The sequence below is a fragment of the Poeciliopsis prolifica genome, unplaced genomic scaffold, assembly GCF_027474105.1.
Source record: "Poeciliopsis prolifica strain line A6 unplaced genomic scaffold, Auburn_PproV2 SCAFFOLD008, whole genome shotgun sequence".
Classification (NCBI taxonomy): domain Eukaryota; kingdom Metazoa; phylum Chordata; class Actinopteri; order Cyprinodontiformes; family Poeciliidae; genus Poeciliopsis; species Poeciliopsis prolifica.
In genome coordinates, this window is record NW_026562383.1 from 798,301 (window position 1) to 823,424 (window position 25,124).

At 38.4% G+C, this 25,124-nt stretch overlaps 1 protein-coding gene across 1 annotated transcript in view; it reads right to left on the reverse strand.

Annotated features, from left to right (window-relative positions):
• Positions 1-51: 51 nt before the first annotated feature.
• pik3r2 (phosphoinositide-3-kinase, regulatory subunit 2 (beta)) overlaps positions 52-25,124 on the reverse strand; it is a 40,617-nt gene continuing 15,544 nt past the window's right edge. The window contains exons 3-16 of the mRNA XM_055032715.1: positions 20,571-20,663; positions 19,244-19,312; positions 18,776-18,925; positions 13,608-13,818; positions 13,403-13,488; positions 13,213-13,315; positions 12,500-12,598; positions 12,244-12,424; positions 12,026-12,145; positions 10,747-10,889; positions 10,490-10,666; positions 10,322-10,393; positions 10,064-10,234; positions 52-9,667 (exon numbers count right to left, since the gene is read on the reverse strand). Of these exons, the coding sequence (XP_054888690.1) occupies positions 9,472-9,667; positions 10,064-10,234; positions 10,322-10,393; positions 10,490-10,666; positions 10,747-10,889; positions 12,026-12,145; positions 12,244-12,424; positions 12,500-12,598; positions 13,213-13,315; positions 13,403-13,488; positions 13,608-13,818; positions 18,776-18,925; positions 19,244-19,312; positions 20,571-20,663 (1,871 nt within the window). The 3' untranslated portion in view covers positions 52-9,471. The remainder of the gene's footprint in view (positions 9,668-10,063; positions 10,235-10,321; positions 10,394-10,489; positions 10,667-10,746; positions 10,890-12,025; positions 12,146-12,243; positions 12,425-12,499; positions 12,599-13,212; positions 13,316-13,402; positions 13,489-13,607; positions 13,819-18,775; positions 18,926-19,243; positions 19,313-20,570; positions 20,664-25,124) is intronic.

Sequence of the window (25,124 nt, forward strand, 5' to 3'; positions counted from 1 at the left end):
AAATAAGGAACCATAAATAAGTTGTGAAAAAGAAAATACAGAGAAACCAGGTTTCAGTTTAAAATCTTTTATTGTCTTTTGAAATCATTGCATTAGCCTACAGAAAGATCCATACAGTTTAAAAAGTACCTGTCTGAGGACACACAAGTCTGTGGCAAGCTGTACACGAGCGAGAAAGAAGGAAATGTTGCATCTGAGTTCAAACAGACCAACAGGAGGACAAGCAGAGAGGAACAGCTGTCTGCATCATGGCTGGCACAACGCAGCAACAGGCCTCTGGAACAACAGCTCTCCCTCTGCATTCAATTGCACTTTGGTGTACAGTAGCTTCATGTGACTGCTTCACCCATTTCCATTCATCAGTCTTTCAAGCTAATGAGTAGGTGTCATTATTACTATTGTGTTATTAGTCTTCGATCTTGCTGATGATAACCCACATTTGAACAGTGTTGCCTTAGAACCAAAGCAGAAACATAAGAGTTGAAAGTGAAGCTGAAAATGTTGCTCCTGACCGCGGGTAACAACAGAACACTAACAGTGCTGTGAAAAAGCATCAACGTTTCAGGACATCAGACTCTTTTCTTTATATTAGACAATCTGAGTAAATTGAAAAAGCAGCTTCAAATGATTTGCCACCTTTGGGTAGCAACACTCTGGTTTTCATTCAGACACATTGGGGGGTTTTCCAGCATGAACAGACTGTTAAACACAACCAGAGTCAGGTCCTTATTTTGACTATTTTATTTTAGCTGTTCAGAATGGACTGGATGATGGGCTTTGGATCACCGTCCAGCTGCATAACTTAAGAATATCTGTCCCACTACAGAACACAATTCAGTCAGATTATGGTAAGTGAATCCCAATTACAGGTGCATCTTTATTAGAACTTTAACGAGTTAAAAATATTAACAAAATTAATTAAAATAATTTTTACATGCAAAAAAGTCCCAATCTGGAACCTTTGCATACACTTGGATATTTGACGCACAAGCAGCATCTGCTAATAAAGTGATGGCCTGCATGCCAGCAGAAGGACGACCACTGAGGTTCAATTCTGCTTCAAATAAATGATGGAATTTTGGAAAAGACAATTGTTGTTTTCAAGTTGTGCTAAAAGGAGTTAGCCTATCAGTGAAGCTATCCAAGCCCAAACTGTGCAGCTGCAAAACATGAAGCATTAGCATAAAAGTCTCAAATGCTCATGTCTGTGTACACACAGTCACATTTATAACTTCCTGAGGAACTAAAAAACGAAATAACACTTTACTCCAATCTGATGGTTGAAGAACAGATTAAAACAATAAGCATCTTTGTTGTTTAGGTCATGTCTATTCTTCAATGATTTAGCAGCAAAGGGGTATTTGAATTGAAAATATTATTTTGTCATTATGTAGTTTTCGAATAAAATGCGATTAATTAATTATAGACTCAGCAATTAATCAAGTGTCACCACTAATCCTTATGTATATTTTTACCTGCACCTTTTTCTCCTATAGTTCTGTGGAACACTGACTGACTGACTGACTGACTGACTGACTGGGCCAAATGAGGCCTGAAGTTCTGTAGATGCTGTTCTTTAGATCATGTGTGCTGTTTAAAATCTATTCATTTAGTTTGTGTTATGAGACAGATTTTATGCATGTGATTTGATTCTACAGGTTTGACAGCACTGTGGCTATTCAAATCCACTCACTTGTCCAAACAATGCTTTCTAATCACTGTGAATTTGTGATTTAGGGTTTTACACATGTGCCCAATTTGCTTTGGATCAATTATTTTCTTGACACAAATGAAATGATTTGAAGCATTCTTTTTTCATTTACTCAGATCTTTGATCATTAAATCTGTGAAAAAACTACATCAGGAGAACTGTAAGAGGACCCACACTGTTTCAGAGCACTGAGCATCGGCTCAAACCTACAGACTAGCAACTTTCCTGTCCTAAAAAATAAAGACTGGCAAAAGGCAGAAAAACAGGAAGTGAAAGTGCAGTTGTCATCATATTTTTACACACAAAGTGACATTATATGGCTAAATTTTGGTCTTAAGGAGTGAGCTATGGAACCAAAAGATAAACTAATTCAGGTTTTCATTTGAACATCCTTTGCCCTATAGTGCAAACATAAACAATAGATCGCTGATAGTTATTCCTGAATTTACGATTATTGTACTGGATTTGTACTCAAGTATGTTCGCCAAGTGGCGCCTTTTATTGTTCACAACATTTCTGTACAAGCTCCTGAAATTCCATGTAGTGACCTTTATCAAAAATCCACCAGGCAGTGTCGCAGTGAAGTCTACCTGATCGTGAACAACAGAAACAGCAAGAGATTCAACAGGGTCTCAAGTTCAGTTCAAGCACATAAAGGTTCAGTGTGAGTTGAAGTAGTCAGCAGGCAGAGCGAACGGACTCGTGAAGAGCAGAGGAAAACAGACGGCTGAGTTATTATTCTGAAAACAACAGAGGATTCACAAAGCTAAAGAAGAAAAGAGAAAAACTAGTCATAACATCTTCAAGTTTACCATGAAATAAAAGTAATACATAACAATCTATCACAGCCACATGGAGGGACAGACAGATCGATTCTCAAGCTCACGTTTACTATTTGGTTAATTACATCTTGTAAACATTTGTATTTGTTTTTTCTGTATAGAGGAAAAAAAATATCAAGCTAGCTTATTTTTTTCTTTATAGGTTCTGTAAGTTTACTGTTAACAGCTAGTATAAAAAAACAACACATGGATAGACAAATATATCAGCTTTTTTCTTTCTTTCTTTTTAAAGTCAACTAATGAGAGCAAAAATATATTCAAGCACCGTGAAACATCTCTCTCTAACGCCATTATTGCTTCCTGCTGAGTTCACCCGACACTACACTGTAAAAATAAAACGTCTCAAATTCATGGTAAAACATCAGCAGCTGTGGTTGCCAGAACTGTACTGTATAAATACAGTAAAATTGACAGTAATTTACTATAAATTAGAGAGTTCTTTGTTACAGTGCACGGCCTGCAGCAATCACAAACATCTGGAGAGGTGAGACGCAGCATGGCGCCACTCACAAACCGCCTCTACTCACAAAAAAACTGAATCGTTTAAACGCAGTAGAAATTAATTTCTTTGCTATAAGAAATGAAAACGACAAACACTTTTCTGATATTTAAGAAATGCAAAGCAGCCGGGACTGTGCCAAACACACAGGCCTGTTCAGGAAGCATTATTAAGTAAGCATGAGCTCACTTCATCCCCAGAATGCATATTTGTTACAGTTGTAACAAATCCTACAGGAGCTCCGACCACCATACTGGTGGGTGTTGCAATTGTTGGGTAGAACTACCAAGGCTGAATCCTCCAGTCCTTTCCAGACCTTTGGTTTCCTCACAACACTCCTCTCTGATTTACAGACGTTTCAAATGAGTTTTAATCAGAATAAAAAGATAGCATAGATGAATCATTTTTCTTTGTTTCAAAATATCAAATCATCAAAAACAACCATCAGAATGTGGAGTTTGATGCACAGCGATGTATTTAGTTTGAAACTGTTTCAATCTCTCTTTAAAAGTAAAAATGAATTTTGGTGTGTAATCTCAGTGGGAAATAAATGCATCAAGTGACTAATCAAAAACTAGTCACCAATTTTACAACAATGCCATATAGTACATATTTTTATAAGTGTTATGGCTTAACTATGCATGAACAATTAAATTATTAATTAAATCAGGGGTGCACAATTTTCCTCCATTGTGTGAGATCTGCAATGTGAAGCTGATCTTATCCACTGGTCTTTACCTGCACAAAAGTTTTAAAATCAGCTACTGCCCCCTTTTGCTCTGCAGTGAGGACTGACTGACAGCGCCCCCACCAGGTCACATCTGCACAGCGCCGTCAACAAGTCACCCTACTGTTGTCAACGTAGAAACGTCATTATATTTTTTGACTTTCCAGACAAAAATAAGAAATCAATATCGGAATCAGTTGGTTGGGCTGTTTAAAGATCAGCGATCAACTGGTGCACTCTCAGTTTAAATACATTAAAGCTGGTTTATTTTTTGATAGGGTTCATTTATTACAATAAATCTTATGTTCTAAAACCCCTAAACAGTAGTATAAGCTAATGTGTTTACACTCACTAATGTGCACATGGTCATGTCTGTTAACATGAGGAATCAGTGAGACTGATGGGTCGTTTCCCACAGGGATTCTTCATCCTGACCGGCGGGCCAACAGGAGTGAGGTTTGGGTTTCTGCAGCCTTGAAGAAGTTCTAACCATTAGCTCACATCGGCGTGTGTTTCTGATTTGTTTAAAGCACACACACCAAAGAAGAATGAAGTCCTTTAAAACAGGAGGATTTCTAAGTGATTAACTGTAGCCTCTTTACTAAATCTTGTTATTGAAATTCTACAACAAATACTTTTCATAGTTTTCATACTTGATAAGATATGCTTTGAACATGAAGGTGAGAAAATGAGTATCAATTGTCTTGAAAGAAAATATTTGTCACAAAGACTCAAAAATATCTCTAGTTTCTGCCCATTTCACCCCGTTTGCTGCAAGAGTTCCTCACACTGTTAATAACGGAGCGATCTATAAAACAGATGAAAGTCTGTGAAATGATGTTGATGAAGCTTCCAGGAATATATTTCATCTTTATTGTACAAAAAGCTGTGTGTGTTACAAAGCTTAATCAGTCAGATACAATTAAATAAACTTCAAGTCACCTTTTATGCCATTTTTAACCATTTTGAATGTGCCAACAAATAACTCTACTGGTATTATGTTTCCTGAATTACATCCAAATCAGCGCTTTTTGTTGTTTTGTAACTTGGTGCTCAGCACTGCAAGTGATTCCCCAGGGAAATACAGAATCTGAACCAAATTCTGACAATGAGAAGAAGCTACAATAAAACTGATGTAAATGACATGAGAAAAACACAACTATCTGTAGGAAATATTCTTTTACCATTAACAGAAACTGCAGAAATGAGCCAGCAGTTCTCCTTTGAGCTTGTTAGAAAACTAAAACATCTTTGACACAACTTGCCTGGTAGAATTGAGGAAAAATAATGCAATCGGCCAAAAGCAAAATATTTATAAAACAGCTACTGACTGCAGAACAGCAAAAAGCACATACTGTACATTATATGCTCCAATATAAAAAAAAGAAATGTCTGATACTGGAAATATACTGTATACAACATTGTGAAGTAAAACATGCTATTGATAAAGCCTATCTGCTGTGTGTTAGTTTCAGAGTGCTGGACTGTGTGATGCAGAAGTAAACATGTGCAATCACAAAGTGTTGGTCCATCAAACTAAACTAAGCAAAAGTTCTGCTCACAAAGCTTAGAAAGTAAAAGGCTGAGGAAGGCTCCATGCATCATGGGGGTTCTGTTCATGCGTAAAGAACTTCTGAGCAGTCAGCAAGTTATCTGTAATACCTGCAGTAGACAACAGTAATCACCATCCCAGTACGGAGAATCAGGAAAGATTTGTCACCTGTTATCGAACTGGGAGGCACCAGCAGAGTTAGTGAACTGACAACATCTAAAACTTCTTACATTTTGATTTCTACCTCTGGGAATGTAAACCATTGGAGCATGAGGCCTTTTTGTGGCCCCCAGTCCACACAGGGTGGATTGTATGAAATGAATTTCATCCATGCTTTTTCTTTGAAAGTAGGTGCTACTTTTTTTGTTTGAAGGCATTGTTCCAGCTCTTCTAGTTACAGTGTGTGTGTGCCAGCAGAGGCAGCCTTGGGAGATGTCAGCTGAAAGAGTTCAAAAGAGTTCTTAAGACATGGTGATGTTTAAGCAGAGGCATGGAACATCAGCTGGTGACCAGAACAGAGAGCGCACCATGTCACTAACAGACTGCACTGACAACACTCTTCAGAGTGGACGTTGTTGCTGGAGGGAGAAGATCTAGTAAGCAAGGCTGCATGGAAAACATGTGATCTGCAATCATATTGCAGATCACATGCAGACTACGATTCAATAAGTAAACAAAAAATTACTGTCTTTCTGCATATTTTCAAAGGACTTTGAAGATGATTTATGGCAATATATGTTCCATTTTTACATTCTGATTATGTGATAAAAAATAATTAACTTAGAGATCTACAATTTGTCTTAGAAATCTCATTTGGTAGAATTCTTTTTAGTTGGGTTTTGCTCATACTGAAGGATGATATCATATATTTCTATACTTCACAAACAAAAGCAAACCTGATTATTGCAGGTAATCCTGGTTTTATTTAAAAATGAACATTTTATTGTGAAGACAGTCAAACTGTCAGTTATTCCAAGTAGAAAAATATATGTAGTACATTAATAGTAAATGAAGAGAAATCAGAAATAGCATTAATTGGCTATAGAAGGTCAGAGTTTAACAAAATGAAAAATCTTTATCTATGTATTTATTTACTCAGGTCATTAGTATAGCTTTCTAATAACTTGAAAAGGAAATCTTCATATTTTAAGAAAAAAAATTTGAATCAGCATTTTTGGACGAAGAAAAATGAAGAAGATTGTAAAGAATTTTCAGTCAAACAAGAATAAGTCAATAAACGTCTTTTTAAATCATTGATTTTTTTGAATGACAAATGTTGATAGAAAGATCAAATTTAAAGAAATGCATGCAAGGCAGTTTATTCTCACCAATGCTGAGCTTATAAGATGTATATTTGATGGATAGAAAGATTTTTATTTATTCTTCAAACTGGGATGTTGCTGCTGCTTGTCTACGTCAGGTCAGTCCTTTGCTGTCACATGTGCTTCACACAACCCACTTCAAGATATTCAAGAAAAAAAATATATTGCTGGAACTTGGGAGGCTAGTAAAGAACTGCACCAGGCTAAAAATGGATATTGTTCTCATTTCTAACTCATCTACATTTCATTACAGATATAGCAGATAGATATAGAAAAAACCAAAAACTTTAGTACACAACAGAGAACGAAGCTACTGTACAGCTGCAACCAAACAAAGAATGTAACAATCTCAGATGTAACAGCAAAACCAGTCATTCTGTGCACTACACACACACACACACACACACCCACACACATTCACACACATTCACACAATGACAACAACTAGGCTCATTTGCCAGATATTCCTTAACCTTAGATATGGCAAATGTGTGGCACAACAACATGGTGGCGATGGCACCGTCTAACGGTGACAACAAGGAGAACACAAACTCCTCAGGATGACAGAAGGCACTTGTAGTCGCCTCCCTCAGGGCTGTAAACCTGTAACCAGAAGCCGGGCTGCCGCCTCTGCTTTCATTTCAGGGATCAACGTCATACCAACAACTGTGCAAATGACTCTATAGTACAATGAACCCATCTCTATCCGAGCTTCCCAGGTTAAATTCAGCTCAGTAAGGGGCGACACTCAAAGAGCTGTGCTCTAGTCCGAAGCAAAGGTCTTCACATACAACTTCTGATGCCACCTCTTCACATGACGTTAGGAGCAGAAAACTGGTGAAGATCACATTTTGGAAACTTTTCTAACCCCCGACAAAAACACATGAAGCAGAGTATTAAACACTCCATCATAAATGACTTGTCTGCTCCAGGATATAAAAATATATATTCATACATATTCTCTTTACCATTCTCAGTCATTTGTGTAAGAAATTATGAAAGCTTTGTGTCTGTTTGAGAATCAAGTTTAAAAGCAGCCTTGAAACTTGTCTCTCTGCAGTGCCTCCACTGACCATAAAAGGAACTGCATGTCTCTGTATTTGTACAACTGTGATTTAAAAGGGATGGAAGTGACAACAATTAGTCCCTCGAGCCAAACGCACACAGTACAGAACAGTATCTACTGATCTGGACTCAATATAAAATTTAGAGTGCTTGGAGTACCACACACCTTGGAGTAATCACTACATGCCAACTGATTTTCAACCATCTGTTTGATTAAAAATAAAAGAAACAAAAACAAATGAAGATCTCAATACATGCTATAGCAGGTAATCTCTCAGCTGAATGGCAAGAGGACGTGTTCTTTTATTCCTGTTGTGCTACATGAGAACACATCCTTCACTGGGCTCACATTTGAAGGATCATCCAAATCCTCAAACAGAACCTAAGAAAACAACAAATATTCTGAAAACATAAAGGACACTAGGGAACTCTACAAAGTCACATACATCTAAAGCATGTGGGTCTAAAATATACTGTACACAACATATATTACTGCCTTCTTTTATCTTTTTTTTATACATTAATGTTCTCCAGCTCTGAATCAAGCATCAGATGAAATGAACAGTCAGATGCAGCAGAGATGTACCATCAAAAACTCTGCCTCAAAGAAACAAATGAAAACGTTTGTCTGAGAGGGGATCACACCACCGGGAGTCTACTCCAACTTTACAGGAAACTAATTTAGTACCGACTGTCGAAGAATCAAAGAGGTTGATACTCAACAAGCGCTGGTACCGCAGTGAATCTACACACAAAAGAAGAGCACTAACAGTGCAGAGTGTCAATAGCTACGTGTGCTACAGTATTAGAGAAAAAAAAGGAAGAGGCATCTGACACAGCACACCTGCAGGAAAGTTGCTATATATTCTGTCATTGACAAAATAACAAATATGTACCATGCATTTGCTCCTATTCCTCGTTTAATGGGTATTTCTTTCTCATTAGTTCAAAGAGAGACCTAATGAGAACCACACAGCAAAGCAGATGGATATAAATGAGTCTATAAAAATATACCTGCCTGTATATCTTTTAAAGCTGTAGCCACATTGATATTATTCCTAGCCTCTCCTTTGAACCCTTAAAATGTAAAGTGACTGAAGCTTGTGGTCACTTCGGTCACTAGAATTCCTGTGTGCTTCTGGAAGGTAAAACCCTTAAAATCCCTCAGCCCAGCCCCAACCTGCTGGATCCTCTCAGCCACCTTCAGGTGGGAAGTGACTAGCCATTCCTTTATGGAATTAAAAAGCATACTTTTGTCAGTGTTTCCAGAGAGTCTGGAGTTTACACATAGGACATTTGTTTAAACACAGATACTTTGTGCTCAAGGTATTAAAAAAAAGCTTTACATATTTTCAATAGTTTCACTACATGCTTTTTGCATCTCATTTGTGCAGCCTTAAAAATACTTGTTTGTGCTTATTTTGTTCTCCTTTAACACATGTTGTCTCTAACATCTCTGTGTCCAGTCTACCTTCCTGTGGATGTTTGGGGCCTTTTGTAAATTTTACCCAGTAGAGCTGTGACTGGCTAATCTAGAGGTTCCCGTTTACCCTCTCAGCCAGTGGCTCTGTGTCAGTAGTGGTGTGGTTTTTGGGAGGAGTGTTTTTAATGGACTGGGTTCTGTCAGGGAACTATAGATGCATCAGATTCCAGACAAAAACACACTTTCTCTGAAACAGTTGACACTGTCCTGGGCTCCAGAGGCTCGAAGCCCCACTGCTGGTAGATCTACAGATCATCTGGGCTGCTGGTTCTACTTTAGGTTCTGGGAGCGGGCCAAGACTGGATAAGCTAGATTTACATTCAGATGGTCGTTGTGTTGGGCCAAGGAGACGTTTTTGTAGTGGAGTACTAGCTCTTGGAGAGACGAGTACAGATTGTAGGGCTCAGCAAATCCATAACCCGTGGCTGTCTTGTAGATGACACAGTGCTTTGTTTCGCCATCAACACTGAAAAGAAGAGCAGAGTTATTACCAGGTTAGAGTAACGGTGCAGTACAGGAGCACTAAACTCAAGCAGTTTCTCGGTTCCCAATACAAAAGATTCATAAAAGATTTTTCTGCATGAAGTATTTCAAGGGACAGCATTATGTGTTTTTCAGGCACATAGAATCATTTTATAGCATAATTAACTATAAGGGCGTCATGGAGGAGGGCTGCTCTGTGAGGCAGAAGCTTGGAAACAGCATCTTACAGGAGGAGCTGTATCTTGAAGGCGGGGCTAGGTCCACCCAGGTGTTTCACATTTTGTTATTATTTTTTGTACTTTAATGTGCTAGTACACTGGATCTCAGTGTCAGATCAAGGATGTGAAATACATTCTTATTTAGAAGAACACAAACTTACACAACTGAACAGGCATAGGAACCCTTCTGTGATTGGCTTTCCCTGATGAGAAAGGTTCCATCACATTTGTCTCTCAACATTTCCTCTGCCTGGGAGCGCTTGATGTCACCGACATACCAGGTACAATCGTCATGGTGAGGTGAGCTGTCATCTTCCTCCAGAGAATAGGAGCTGAACAAAAAAGTCAAGCATTAGTGTTCAAGAGCCGCTCTGGATGCTGGTTTCACTAAGCAGCCAGATCTGAGCTGGATCACTTACTCATCAGCATCGATCTTTATGTCCAGCCATTCATTGATCTTCTTCTGCCTTGTTCCCTTCTGTGTCAACCATCTGAAAAACAGAAACCCCCCCAGAGACTGCTGAGCATGTCTGCAGTATATGTGTCTCCTGCACGCCCTCATTGGTCAGAAGAAAGCTGGCGCTTACATTAAGTACTGGTCCCTGATCTTGCGAAGCTGCATGAGATCTGGCTTGAGGCTGTTCATCTTCTTGTCAATCTCTCTGTTGTCAGATACCTGCTCCTTCAGGTCTTGCTCCAGTTTTCGCTTGCTGTCGTGGATTTCCTTCACGCGGGACTTCAAACGCTCAGAGTTGCTCTGAATCCTGATTTGAAAGGATATCACAATTGCTGCCTAAAACCACAAGCTGGATGAGGATGAATAAGAATGCAAGTCTGAACATACTTTTGAATTTCCTTCTCGTTGCCCTCTCTTTGGAATCGCTCCAAAGACTCTCGGCTGTATTTCTCCTGGGTCTCAAACTGTTCTTCAAAGATCTTGATGGTTTCATTGAAGGCTTCGATAGCTGTTCGCTTCATCTGCAGCTCCTGCAGGAAGTATCAAACCAGGATTTCAAAAAGCTACAATTTTAGAATCATTGAAATTTTCCACCACACAATGATTTCAAGACTTCAGCTGAAATGCCAGAGAAAGTTCTGGAGTCACCAAAGTTACTCTGGTCACTAAGTCTTCATCCATCCCTTAATTCCACACATATACAGCACAAAGGTTTACTATCAAAGATGAGGAGAAAATGATGGTGTTTTGTTGTTGCCTAGTGTAAATGTCAGAACAATTATAAATCTATAAATGAAACTAAACTCTCCTGGTGTTGACAGATGACTGACAGAAAACTGCTACAACGTGTGTTGCTATAGTGACCGAATTTTAGCGCATATGTAATCAAATAAACTAAATAAATCTTTGCTGTTGTGTTTGAATGACTGCACAGAAATTAATTGCTAGTCTAAATGGATTTCTCAGAAAAGTTACACTTGTTTGATAGGTTAATATAGCTAATAAAATAAAAAAAAAAAAACGTAAAAATTGAAACAATTAGCAAAATTTTGATTGTTAATTAACTGGTAGCAGACAGTTTTGGCTTGTTTTGCATGGAGAAACTGAAAAACTATAAAAGCACAAATGCAACAGCTGGACAGGTGTGTATTTGTGGATATCAATCACTCGATAACACTGTATGCAAAAGTGTTTTGTCAGTCAACTCTTCAATTTATCCGCTTTATTTAGTGCTTCCAGTTACCGTTAAGGAACAGATTCTTTAGGCTTGACATTATTAGCCACTTCTTTACTCTAAATTCACTAATACACTATAGTAAATAAGGAAAATCTTTTTTTTCCTTTGTTTGGAGTGAATCGGACCAACATCTTGTTGGTCAGAATTTATATATGTACAAAATAATATATTTACAACTGGAAGTAAGAGCAAAACACAGAAAGAAATCTTGCTGGCTACTCTGTTACTGAGCCAACACCAGCTCCCTCTGGTGGTTTCAGCAGATTTTGGACTAATGAGGGTTTCATGCCTCAGACTCAGAGAGAATAATATTTCTCTTTTGTGTTATATCTTGGGGAATATTTTACATGGATAGAATGTTCTAAACAGCTCAGTAAGCATCTGTCAGATGACAATGGAACTCATTGGAGTTCACTGAACAAGTGCTACCTGTGAGGTGCGAGTGTACTCCTCATACAGAGAGTCGTACTCGCGGCTCTTCTCCTGGTACTGCTCATGGTAGACCTTGAGCTGCTCTCCCACCTCCTCTATGCTGTTCTCCTTAACCACCTGAGCAACAGAAAGCAGAGGAAGAAGATGAAATCAAAGTGGTTCAATGCTGAAAATCTAAATGTGTGCTTTAAACTTCAGTCAGTAAATGAACCAACCTGCTGGAACTTGGAGATGGGGTAGAGCAGCTTGGTGTCCAATTTGGCGTTGTACTGGGCCAGGGACTCGTGGCGGTAGTGATTGATGAGGTCCACCACAGACTGGAAGGTCAAAGGCTCTGAGAAGCCATAGCGACTCTCCTGGTGATAAATCTTGATCAGTTTGTTGTTCCCACCTTTCCTGCAGGGGGAGACAGAAATCTGGTAAACAGGATGGAACTGAACCTTGGATGTGTGTGTATCTCTGCAGCTCTACCTGAGAGTCAGAGTGTACTCGCCCTCCAGTTTGCTGGAAGCGTCTCGCACCAGAAAGGTTCCATCTGGAGTGTCTCGCAGTTTCTCATTCACCTCCTCTCTGCAGACATGGGAACATCAGTTTTCAAGTCCTGCCACAAAGTCTCTATTGGATTGGATTTTGACTGGGCCACTCTAAGCCCATGAACATGCTCTGATCTAACGCATTCTATTGCAGCTCTGGTTGTATGTTCAATGTCGTTGCCAAGCTGGAAGGTGAGGCTTTGTTTTCCAGGGACATAGTGCCATTTTATAGCACAATCAAGTAACTGTGTTACTTCCAGTTGTTATAAAATGCTGTAGATATCAAATAGGTCTTAAAAGAAATTTGACTTTTACATTAAATCACTTGAAATTTGGGCCTGTCTCTTTCAAAACTCCACTTTAATAAAGTCATCACAATATAGCTGCTCTATTCATCCTTTGACAAAGTTTTTACAGTATAAATTTTGCATAATAATGCCCCTCGAAGTCAGGTGAATCCTATAACAGCTCAATCCAAGTTCCAACAACTCTGACCAGTTTTCTTATCCCTGGTGAGAAGAAACCTCTATCATATTGCCCCATGGAAATGATAGAAAAGTCTTATAAGAACACCACCAACTTATAGATCAAAATATTTAATTTCCTTCCACTTCACCAATAACATCATAAATATATGTTTGGCTGGCTTACCTGGAAATATCTCCCCAGTACCACTCAGCATCGTTCAGTAGGCTGCTTGTGTCCGTCATATCTGATGGGGCTATTTTTGATTTGGTTGGTTTCGCTGGAAGAACTGGAAAAACAAGCAGAAATTCCCATTGAAAATTGGTTAGTCTGATGGAATCCCAATTAATTCCAATATGCTAAAGATAGAGTTTACCAGGAGGAGGGAAGTCTTGCTGTGCAGTTCTCTCCACCAGCAGCCTCTCTACCACCAGGACGGGAAAGTCCTCCTCCCATAAATACCTGACAGTCAACAAGTCAGTCAGCGTGGCTTCTATCTCACCTCCTTTGCTTTGCTTACAGTAGCACAGAGGCCCAATCTAATATACTGATCAGCTTCAATTCAGGATAAAAGAGCTCACCCTTGGGCTGAGGCACTTGTCCTAATCAGGAGGGGGCCAAAGATCCTTCCCAGAGTGTGAGTGTCCAGGCCGTTACTGGCCTGAGCCTGAAGCACCTTGGTCAGGTGTGTGAGCAGGTACTGCAAGGTGAGACGATGATGGAGCGGGACCACCGTGGAGTTCTCCAGAACCAGACTCACCTCTCTGTCATGGCTACCAGCAACAGCTCCATCTGCCAGATATTCAGTAAACCTGAATTACTTTATGTAGAGCTACTTATTGTGTATATATACTTGATCAAATGATTTTTAAACTATCAGAAGATTATTTTATCATAAGCCTTTATTTCACCAGAAAAATCCCATCAAGATAAACCCCTTAAGTGGCAGTACCAAAATCACCAAAAATGACTGAAAAGGACAACACTTGATATACAAACTTCAAATGTCTGTAAGTCAGTGCTTCAATATACAGTCATTAATGAGGGTTCTAATGAAAGATAATGACCAGAGGAATCCTCAGATCAGGGGATAAAAGGGGCAGGGGCTCAAGCCCCCTTGACCCCCCCCCCGCTCGTGCCTGCCTCGTTAAATGTTACGCAATAAAATGACATGGTTGGTTTTCATCCTTTCCATTTCTGCATGGAAAGGATGAAATTTTTAAAGTGAAATAAAGTGAATAAAAGGAATATTAGGCCACCTATTGTCTTTTTCTTGACTAGCTTTAAAGGAAAACATTGGTTGTGTTTGCCAGCTAGAGGCTCAAGATGTTCACAGCTCCTCTCTTCAGGTCGTCGATATTCGCGGTCTTCGAAGGACCCGGATGCAGACCCAGAATTCGGACACACCTTTTAACACAAATCTAGGAACCGTGACTCATTACATGAGAACATAGAATTCGGCGGGTTTGATGTCTATGACATCATAAACATCAGGGTGTTTATTCGCACTTCATTCTTCTCTAAACCTCAGTTCACCCTTGTTTGTCTCAGAGTCTGGATCAGTTCCCGTTCATCTCACTTTTAGAGCAAACCTTTCTTCAAACCAGCGAGTATGGCAAGTGGAATGCGTTCTCCAATTGTTGAGACCCAGAGAGTCACAGACAACGTCCTGAGGAGTATGGTTCACCCACTGTTTACCAACTTAACTTGGATGGAGTACCTGCGTCTGCCAACCGGGGACCCCGCACGGACCACCACCTGTGTTCTGGTCAGGATATTGAAAGACATCTTGGAGCTGTTTGTTGTGAACGCTCTGGAGAATCTTCCTATCGACAACTGCAAGACTGAAGCGATCGTAGGCCACAAGTTGCCAGAAGCCTTTGCTAAGGTCATAAAGGTTGGCGGAGAAGTCCGAACAGAACGCACTGACAATCTAAACCATCTGATTGTCTGATACGTGGTGGAGAGTCAACTCTGAGGAAACGGCATGCAATCAAGTTGATGAATTAATCAACGCTATGGTTGACGAAGTCAAAGTGATGGTGAAGGATATTTTTGTCAGATTGCACGCATCGAGTAAGGAGTCCAAGAAAGCCATTGTCCGCCCAGTTGAGCAAAGATCTTTGCTCAAAGGCCTGAAAGGAAGGATCCAGGGTTTTTTCACTAAGTTCACTGGGAAACAATCATCACGGGTTGCTCCAGTGAACCCAACAGAAAACCCAGGAACCTCTCACATCATGGCCCAGGCGACAGCAACCTTGATTCCTTCATTGGAAGTGGAGGCCAGGTGTGAAATCTCACGTGTAGAGGGCCTACATTCCTCCAGATGATGTATCAGATATCATAGATCTTGACAACTATCCAGAGATGCCGTCAGCCAAAGACTCTCAGGTACATCGATTAGAACTGAAGTCAAGGTTTGAAATCACACCCAGGGAGGTCTTCGTTCATGCAAAGACTTCGATGGGAGAGGATTTCAAGCCAGAGCTCTGGTTTGATGAGATCACACCTGTGGAGCCGTTGATTGCAGTAGTTGGGTGACTTTTTAGTTAGTCAGTTAGTTAGTTGGTTAGTTAGGTAGGTGTTTTTTTAATTGCTCATGTAGTAGTTAGTTCGTTTTTATATTGTTTGCTTCATAGTTCGTTTTTATATTGTTCGCTTCATAGTTAGTTTGTTTTTATATTGTTCACTTCATAGTTAGTTTGTTTTTATATTGTTCACTTCATAGTTAGTTCGTTTTTATATTGTTCACTTCATAGTTAGTTTGTTTTTATATTGTTCACTTCATAGTTAGTTCGTTTTTATATTGTTCACTTCATAGTTAGTTTGTTTTTATATTGTTCACTTCATAGTTAGTTTTTATATTGTTCACTTCATAGTTAGTTTGTTTTTATATTGTTCACTTCATAGTTAGTTCGTTTTTATATTGTTAGTTTCATAGTTTGTTTTTATATTGTTCACTTCATAGTTAGTTTGTTTTTATATTGTTCACTTCATAGTTAGTTCGTTTTTATATTGTTAGTTTCATAGTTAGTTTGTTTTTATATTGTTCACTTCATAGTTAGTTCGTTTTTATATTGTTAGTTTCATAGTTAGTTTGTTTTTATATTGTTCACTTCATAGTTAGTTTGTTTTTATATTGTTCACTTCATAGTTAGTTTGTTTTTATATTGTTCACTTCATAGTTAGTTTTTATATTGTTCACTTCATAGTTAGTTTGTTTTTATATTGTTCACTTCATAGTTAGTTCGTTTTTATATTGTTAGTTTCATAGTTAGTTTGTTTTTATATTGTTCACTTCATAGTTAGTTCGTTTTTATATTGTTAGTTTCATAGTTAGTTTGTTTTTATATTGTTAACTTCATAGTTAGTTCGTTTTTATATTGTTCACTTCATAGTTAGTTTGTTTTTATATTGTTCACTTCATAGTTAGTTCGTTTTTATATTGTTAGTTTCATAGTTAGTTTGTTTTTATATTGTTAGTTTCATAGTTAGTTTGTTTTTATATTGTTCACTTCATAGTTAGTTTGTTTTTATATTGTTCACTTCATAGTTAGTTTGTTTTTATATTGTTCATTTCATAGTTAGTTCGTTTTTATATTGTTAGTTTCATAGTTAGTTTGTTTTTATATTGTTCACTTCATAGTTAGTTCGTTTTTATATTGTTAGTTTCATAGTTTGTTTTTATATTGTTCACTTCATAGTTAGTTTGTTTTTATATTGTTCACTTCATAGTTAGTTTGTTTTTATATTGTTCACTTCATAGTTAGTTTGTTTTTATATTGTTTGTTTCATAGTTAGTTTGTTTTTATATTGTTAACTTCATAGTTAGTTCGTTTTTATATTGTTAGTTTCATAGTTAGTTTGTTTTTATAGTGTTCACTTCATAGTTAGTTCGTTTTAATATTGTTCCAGTGTATTAAAAAATATTCTTGCCCATAATTTTATAGTTAGAGGATTTGATCCACCCCTCTCCTCCTCACCATGGGCCTGAAGACTGAACAACATGGAGGAAGAGAAACTGAGAGTCATTATTAGACTGAGGGGCACAAGCAGGCCTTCTGATGTACAGATTAAAAATATTTTTTTTTAAATTAAAACAATAAAAAATATCACAAAGGGCACCAGAGCATCAAGGATAAAAGGTGGGCTCAAACCCCCTTTACTCCCCCTCCCCCCTGCACATGCCTGCCTCGGATCGACACATTATTACTGATATTAGAAATTACCATTATCCCTCTTTTCCCCCCGCACTCTAGCAGTAATATATCCCCTCCTCCCCTTGGTACAATGAGTTTCCGAGTTGACCAGTCAAAATATTCCAGAAAGAATAAAGGCATGTCAAAATGAGCTCATGTCGCTCTCGGGATATTATTGGCTCAGAAAAAGACATTTCATAACATTACTGGTTGAATGCGGTGTCAATCAAATGGGGGCCTCTATGCTGCCCAATAAAAGTGTCATACTGGACACTTTTAAAGAGTTTAAAGAGCAGAGTTTAAAGAGGAGAAAAAGGCAGAGAATTCAGACAACCTAGATTTGTCCGATGGATGAGATACCGCCAGTTTAAAGGGTTAAAAATCTCTTTTTAGTGTCACTTTTTCCATTTTCAGATCTTCAGCTGTAGTAATGATTGGAAGATATTTACTTTCAAACGACCCATTAGAAAACACCATCATCTTTAACGTATCTACATTTAAAACAAGTTTAAGTTAATCAAGACTTATCTGATAAACATCAAAAGTTGACTTTATTTGATTAAAAACACATAAGAGACTAGAACCATCTAAAAAGTATCACCAGCATGTATATATCACCAGCGCTTTTAGATGCTGTTTTATAATGAAGAAAAGCGGCCCAAGATCTGATCCCTGAGGAACACCAAGATGAAGTTAAACCTCCTACTTAAACAATTTATAAAACAGTTGTCAAACCACTGCAGAGTTTGAGTTGCCTATTCTTTTAAAGACAAGACGAGTAATAAAGTACTCGTTTCCATCTGTATACCAGCTGTTAAAGTAATTTACAATAAAGTGTACGTTTCTATTATTATTCTTGTTGCTGAAATGTGCTATATTAATAAAATTTGATTGATTGATTGATTCTTTAAAAATCAGAAGCGTTTTGTACTGTAGCTTGGCATTTTCAAACGACAAAAAAAAATAACCTGCTGGATATTTTTTTTTGTTTTTTTGACACAGGAAAAGATATTTTTAAAGCGGTAAAACAAGCTTATATTGTGGGTTTGCAACAGTTAAAAAAATTCTTCAGTACAAATGGAAAAAGAATTGCATAGATGGTCAGAAGAGAACTCAACAGGAGCTGATTCTTTTTGGTACGGTCCACTTTGTTTCATGACTTTGCACAATTTCACATATGTACATGAAATAGTAAGTCCATTCATAGTCTCCGCCTTGTCCGACACCTTTAAGATCAAGTTTGCTTCTGCGCTCCAAAGATTTTACCTCTGTAAAATCTCATGATTCACTTTATCAAATGCTGCACAGTGTTGCTTATTATCCAAAAAAAATCACTAAAATCACTAAACACTTTTAGCAGATAAAATGTGTTATGCATCAAATGTTATGATAATTAGATGTATAAAATTATGTATCTCATTTGAGCAGAATGAGTGAAGAGTCCTTGTATATTACAAAAAGATGGTGTTTTCCAAACCAAAAGAATTTTTCACACTGGAACTCCCATCAGTAGAATCATATACAGCATGTCTACTCAGTGTCGGACCCACCTAGAGACTGCTGGTGAAGCAGCTGCTGCATGACTGCAGTTTGAAGTTGCAGATAGATGCATGCAGGGATGACAGGTGATGGGAGGTCTCTCAGGTAGCACAGGATGCTCTCAGACAGGAAACCCACGTCATTCTGAGCAGCATCGCCTTCTGAAGCAGACAAAATGTCAGTGAAACTATCATAGAAAGAAGTTTATGTCTGACTATTGGTAAACATGAGACAGAATCTTAGAGCTTCAGTGACATCTTCATTGACTCTCTATGACCTGGCCACCAGGTCACATCCTCTCCTGCGCAGTGAACGATATTCATATTGCTGTTGCAACTTAGAATCTTTGTTGCTATTGGCAACTCAAGCTTTCTAAAGATCGGTCAGAAAACTGCGATCAGTGCACCTCCAAATCCAAAAATGAGATTTCAGTAAGCATATATTCATTTCTATATTTTCCAACCAATCACTGTACTTACCAGTGCTTAAGGTGTACACTGAGCTGTCTGATGTGCTTGCTGTTCTGTACAATATTTTGCTGTCCAGACCTAACAAGAACAGAAGGAGCACATCAGTAGAAGTTCAAAGAAAGAAGTAGAGAGATCAGCTCAAGAAGAAGAGATGAGTTGAATTGGAATAGTTTAACATGTTATCTTCTAAAAAAGATGGAACCAGGACATGTGGTTTTCCCTCTGGTGGTTATGCAGCAGTGTACACAATAGGGCTTCAAGAGAGAAACAAATCTTTTGACAACGTTAATAGACCAGAAAGTATTTCTGACAGACTAGCATGAAAAGAATTGGTTTAGACAATTTGCATCTATCAGGCAGTTCCTGGAGACAGGTCTGTCTGTCAGGTAGGAGTGAAAAGCACACAGCATGTGTGGAAGAGGCAGTTCGACAGTGCAGCTCTACTATTTCTGCTTTCCATTCAAAGACAGCTTTTCTGTCATTCTTTTACTAAATGTCAATAATTCCAGTTTACCACTGCTAGAATGAGCAACAGGGAACATGGGATAACAAAATTATCTGCACAAAATGCTAGTAAAATGGCTTTGTAACAAGAGTGTACTGAATAAACATTAGATATATTTATAGAAAGAAATCACAGTAAGAAGCTTGTGGCTTTAGTTCTATTAGAGCTGCAATATTATTTAACATAATATTACTGACTGTGTTAGCATCAGAATACAATAAAGATCTGCCAGACCTCTCAGGTCTTCCAGTTCAGGAAAGGCAGAGCAAGAGCAGATATTGAGAAGCATCATTCAGCTTCTATGCACCACAAATCTAGAACAAACTTTCAGAAAACTGCGAAACAGCCAAAACAATGAGTTCTTTTAAATCTAGACTTAATCTAGACTGTTTAGAGCTGCCTTATATCCATTGATCAGTATGTTTGAGGTGTATTGATGATTTATGTAACATAATTTAACTATAGTGTCAATGTATGTCAGGTACCTTTTAAAATAATAATGCCAACATAATATGGATGAAGTAAACAAAGCCTCAACATAATCAAGGAGTTAGCTAACAGGAGAACATCACTGAATTCATTGAGTCATCTGTTCCCCAAGGCAAAAACAACAAAAACAAACCCAAATAATTATATTCAAAATACACAGTACGGTTATGGCCTCCAGGAGGAAGCTAAAAGCTAGCACACAACACCAATAGAAGCAGAAGGCTCAATGCTACCTCAATAAAACCAATAGCCAAGACATCATTATCATCATAGGATGAACGGTCCTGTGACCGTTCATCCTTGGTCACAGGATGAATGGACAACTGGATGACGTGGATGCACCTCTGTTTTCGATGGCTTGGATGAGGTTGATGAGGGCTGGGGGAGCCGTCTCTGGTGGAGTGAACTGTTGGCTGAGGTCTGGCACCGGAACAGCTGAAACAACAACACAAACCTCGTTACACTTCGGCCTGCACGAGCCTGCTGCTCACCATCACAACTTCCACAGACCATGTCCCTGTAGAGAAAAACAGATGAAAGATGAGAGTTTTGTGTCCCCTCTCTCTCCTTAAGAAAGAGGTGGACACACTGGATTTCATTTGAACAAAACTGGATTTTATATCAGCACCTTTCATGGTAAAAAAAAAACAATGACAATGCATTAAAATGAACTAATGTCCACGAAGCAAACAATCGAATCTTCAAATTCAAATTCAAAACTACTTCATTGATCTCAAAGGGAAATTTAATTTACTTGACTAGCTAATTTGCTTGCTGCACTTAAACTGATGGAAGAAGCAAGTTCTAACTATAAGGAGCAGGAGAAGAAGAGAGAAAAAACTGCAGTTGGTGGAAAAAAACTTTATCTACTTCACAACTCCCCATGGACTAAATCAAACCTTTTCACCAGCAGGGAGAAAAGAAGAAAGAGGAAGAAAAAATATAGAGAAATCTCATTTCTCTCCCAATTCTTCCCCCTCTCCTCTTTCTTCTCTTTTATCCACTCTGGCTTTCTGTCTCTCTTCCCCAGCGCTCCATCCTGCTCGGGGTTTCACCTCAGCTCTTTGCGTGAGTGGAGCACAATAAAGGATTAAAACTACTGAACAAGCAGAAGCCCGGTGCCAGGCCCGGCTTGGCCCAGTCAGGACAGCCAAAGCCTCCTGCTCCATTCAGGAGTTTGGGCTGAAGGGGTGGAGGGATGTGGGGGGAGTGGGCTGTTCCACTGGATTTTCAGGCCTGGCCGAGGCTTGGCAGCCGACGAATGTTCCTGGCTCGGCTAAACCGCTGCTGATTATTAATTTGGGGAGTTCAGAGGAGTAATGTCGTGTCAGCACATTCCCTCCACATCCTCTCTCTCTTTTTCTGTCTCTCTCTCTAAAAGCCCCCCCTCAGCCCCTCCTGAGTGTCTCTGTCTTGTTCTCCAGCATCTCTCCGTCATCTTGCTTTCACTCTCCTGCACACTTGTTCTCAGTAGATTTTTTCCTCCACTGTTTCACCCCCTTCAGGCCTCTCTCATTTCATTTTCTTTTTCACTTGTTTTACCTCTTTGTGCCGCTCCCTTTGCCTGGATACATATTGGCCAGTTAACCCTGAAAACTCTGCTCTGAACAGCCTCTGCCTCACAGCAGACCTCATTTCATTCTCACCTTCATGTCACAGAATATGCTTCGAGATGTATAATACCTTCTGCTCAATGTTAGCAAAACACAGGAAACCAAAGAATCATACACTTTTAACTAGGGATGCACCGGTCCACTTTTTTCACTTCCAATACCAATACAGATATCTGAGGTTTAGTATCAATCAACACCGATACCGAGCCGATACAGAAAAACTGCTGGTTGACTTAAAAGGCTTTTTCCACAACACAGACATAAATGTACAGAATTACAACACTTAAATACATCAACAGTTTCACAAGTTTGATCAAAGATGTAAAAACAACTTTTATTTGTTCAGTCAGATGTATGACAAATAACGTCAAATAAAAGATGAAGAATTGAAAATAGACAACAGGTTGACTATTTTGGTCAAACATGTAAAAAAATAAACTTCACCAAACCTTCTTTCAAATGGTTCAAAAAGTGCAACTGAATTCTAAATATAATGTAAAATAAATAATAAAGCAGGTGTTGCCCAGATCACAAAGCATAGAAACTGATTGAATAGATTTGTCTCTATGGATTTAGCATATAGTCACTAATACCCAATATAGAATTGTTTTCAATATCAGGGCCGACACAGATATTAATATTGGATCATCTCTGCTTTTAACTGCAAACTTAAGTAGGGACAGAAGTTTAACACATTACTTTTGATTTATTAACTACATAGATATTAACACGTTAAAAATCTGAATGCAACTAATTGTACTTTTCTTTTTACTTCTAAAAATCTTGAGTTGGAACTTTTGTATTTATATTTGAACTTTTGTATTTAAACACCCTGAGTTTACAGTCTGACTGCTTTAGAGACCAAAGCATCCCAGGAAAGTCCTAACCTTAATCTAATTCAGAATCTGTACTGAGACTCAACAATTGCTTTCCATCCAATGAGTTATAACTTGAACTATTTTACAGAAAGACTGCACAAAATGTTCTGCTCTATAGATGTGCAATACTGTGATGACTTATATTCAAAAGCTAATATACGAGTCTCATTAGAACATTATTCTAACCTATTAAATTTTATTGTTCGTGGCATTTAAATAACCATATCTGAGCTTGTCTTCTGATATCAATCTAAACATTTAGGAGTTCAAATTTTGATTTCTCTGTAAGTCATGATATTCAGGTGCTAAATTTGGTTTCTGTAGAAGCTAAGAATGTTTACATTTTCAGGCTTTTTATAGAACATGGACTTAGAAAATAATAGGTAAAACACAGAAAGGAGGATAAAACCTGCCAAGCATTTTAAAACCATGTCAGTGACTCTATGTAAGGTGGTGACAAGACCAGTTGGCGTCTGGTTCACGGACAGTTTTTAACACTGTGTATGCTGATGCTCAGATTTCACTACTCCATGTCTTCAGTACATCCCAACTATGTCGACAGGCAATCCATGACAATGACTGGGCACACTGTAAAACCCCACAGAATACATTAAATCCCTTAGACATTGGAAAAAGACTCCACAACTGTGGCAAACACAGAGAAGAGGGTTACAAAAAATCTCAATGCTCGGCTTAATAATCTTTTAGAGAGAGTTAGTAGCTGCATTTCCATTACAAATATGCAAAAAAAAAAAAAATCAATATCCTGCTAAAAACCCATAGTAAAATAAATTTCCCAATTTCAGATTCTATTAAAAAGGAAATGAAATAAAAATAAATTAAAATCAGATTATTTATGGAGTTAGTAATTAAAAATGATGGTATATTTACACAAGATATTGTGTACATTTTGTTATGATTTTATTCCCTCATCAAAAACATACTTGGAGTGTTGCTTTGATTCTTTCATCAATGTGTGAGAGATCCTTTAATCTCCCATGGCAACCATTCAGCCTCGCAAAACTGCAACTCCTCCAAGATTCTGAGCTTTGGCCTCATAGAGAAACCCTCCCCTTATGATTCTCCTCTCAGCTCCTTCAGACTAGCCAGCAGCTATTAGCGAAACAGCTGGTGGAACTGAATGTCTGCTGAGCTCATCATAGGTGCTACATCTCAGAGCAACATTGGTAAATACATTGTTAAACGGTTAATAGACATGGGATTTTAGCCTTGATTTAAAACTCAGTTTTGCAGTTTTCTGGAAGTTTGTTCCAGATTTGTGCTGGGTCAAATCAGAATCTTGCTTCCCAATTAATGCACACTAAAACGCTGCTTGCTCATGTAAGTGAACAGTAAAAGTGGAGACATTTCAACAATTCTTAGAAATATTTTCATCCAAAATATAAACAATATTTATGTGTATGCAATAATTAGGGGTTTTATTTACTGCTGCCTTTGCAGTCTGTGACATGCTAAAAATACAGAACTAAGGAAGAATTATATAGCGGTGTGCTGGGAAACTGAATCCATCTGGTTCTGTAGGTGGGTGACACTGTAGCTCTAGTCTTTTCCCCTTTAAGCCTCTCTGTATAACCTTTGTTTTTTTTCTGTCTCTACTGTCTCATGACCCTCTCTCAGCCTCCTACATCAGCTCTTTGAAAATGTTTTCTCTGTAGCGTGGGGAGAACAGGGAGAGCAGGGAGAACAGGGAGAATGAGACGAGGCCTCTCCTTTCAGAGCGCTGCCTTGCTAACACGGTTTATGGGCTGCCCAGAGACAGTACAGGCTGTGTGTATGTGAATCAGGGAGAGAGCTGGGAGGACAGAAGAAAGAGAGGAACATGTTAGGCAGAGGGGGCTTTAGGCAGCGAGAAGGAGGACAAAGGGAGGAGTTTGCAAAAATGCCAAGGCATGGTTCACTTCAGCAGGCATTTAGAGGGAGGCCACAGAGGGGAGAAAGAGAGGAAACAGCTCTCCCTAGGTTACTAAAACTGTTTCTGTAGAGTCAAACTGTTGGGTTGTTAAATTTACAACATCTGTTGCTATGAGAAGTATCGAAAATGCCTGTATCACTGAACTATAAAAGAGAGATAAGATGATTGCATGGCATAATTGTCACTTATTATAGGGCAACTTCTCAATTGGTAGGTTTCTACCCAGCAAATTATCTTAATGAAGCCTGTTGGCAGTAGGGATGCACAATCCACTTTTTTCACTTCCGATACTGATACCTTAAGCTTAGTGTCAGCTGATACCGATCTGATACAGAAAAACTGTTCTGAATGACTTAAATGTTTCTTTTTTTAAAACACAGAGATGAATGCACTGAATTACACATTTATTTGGTAACTGCACTGGTACCTCACACTTAAATACACTAAGTTTGGTCAAACATGGAAAAACAAC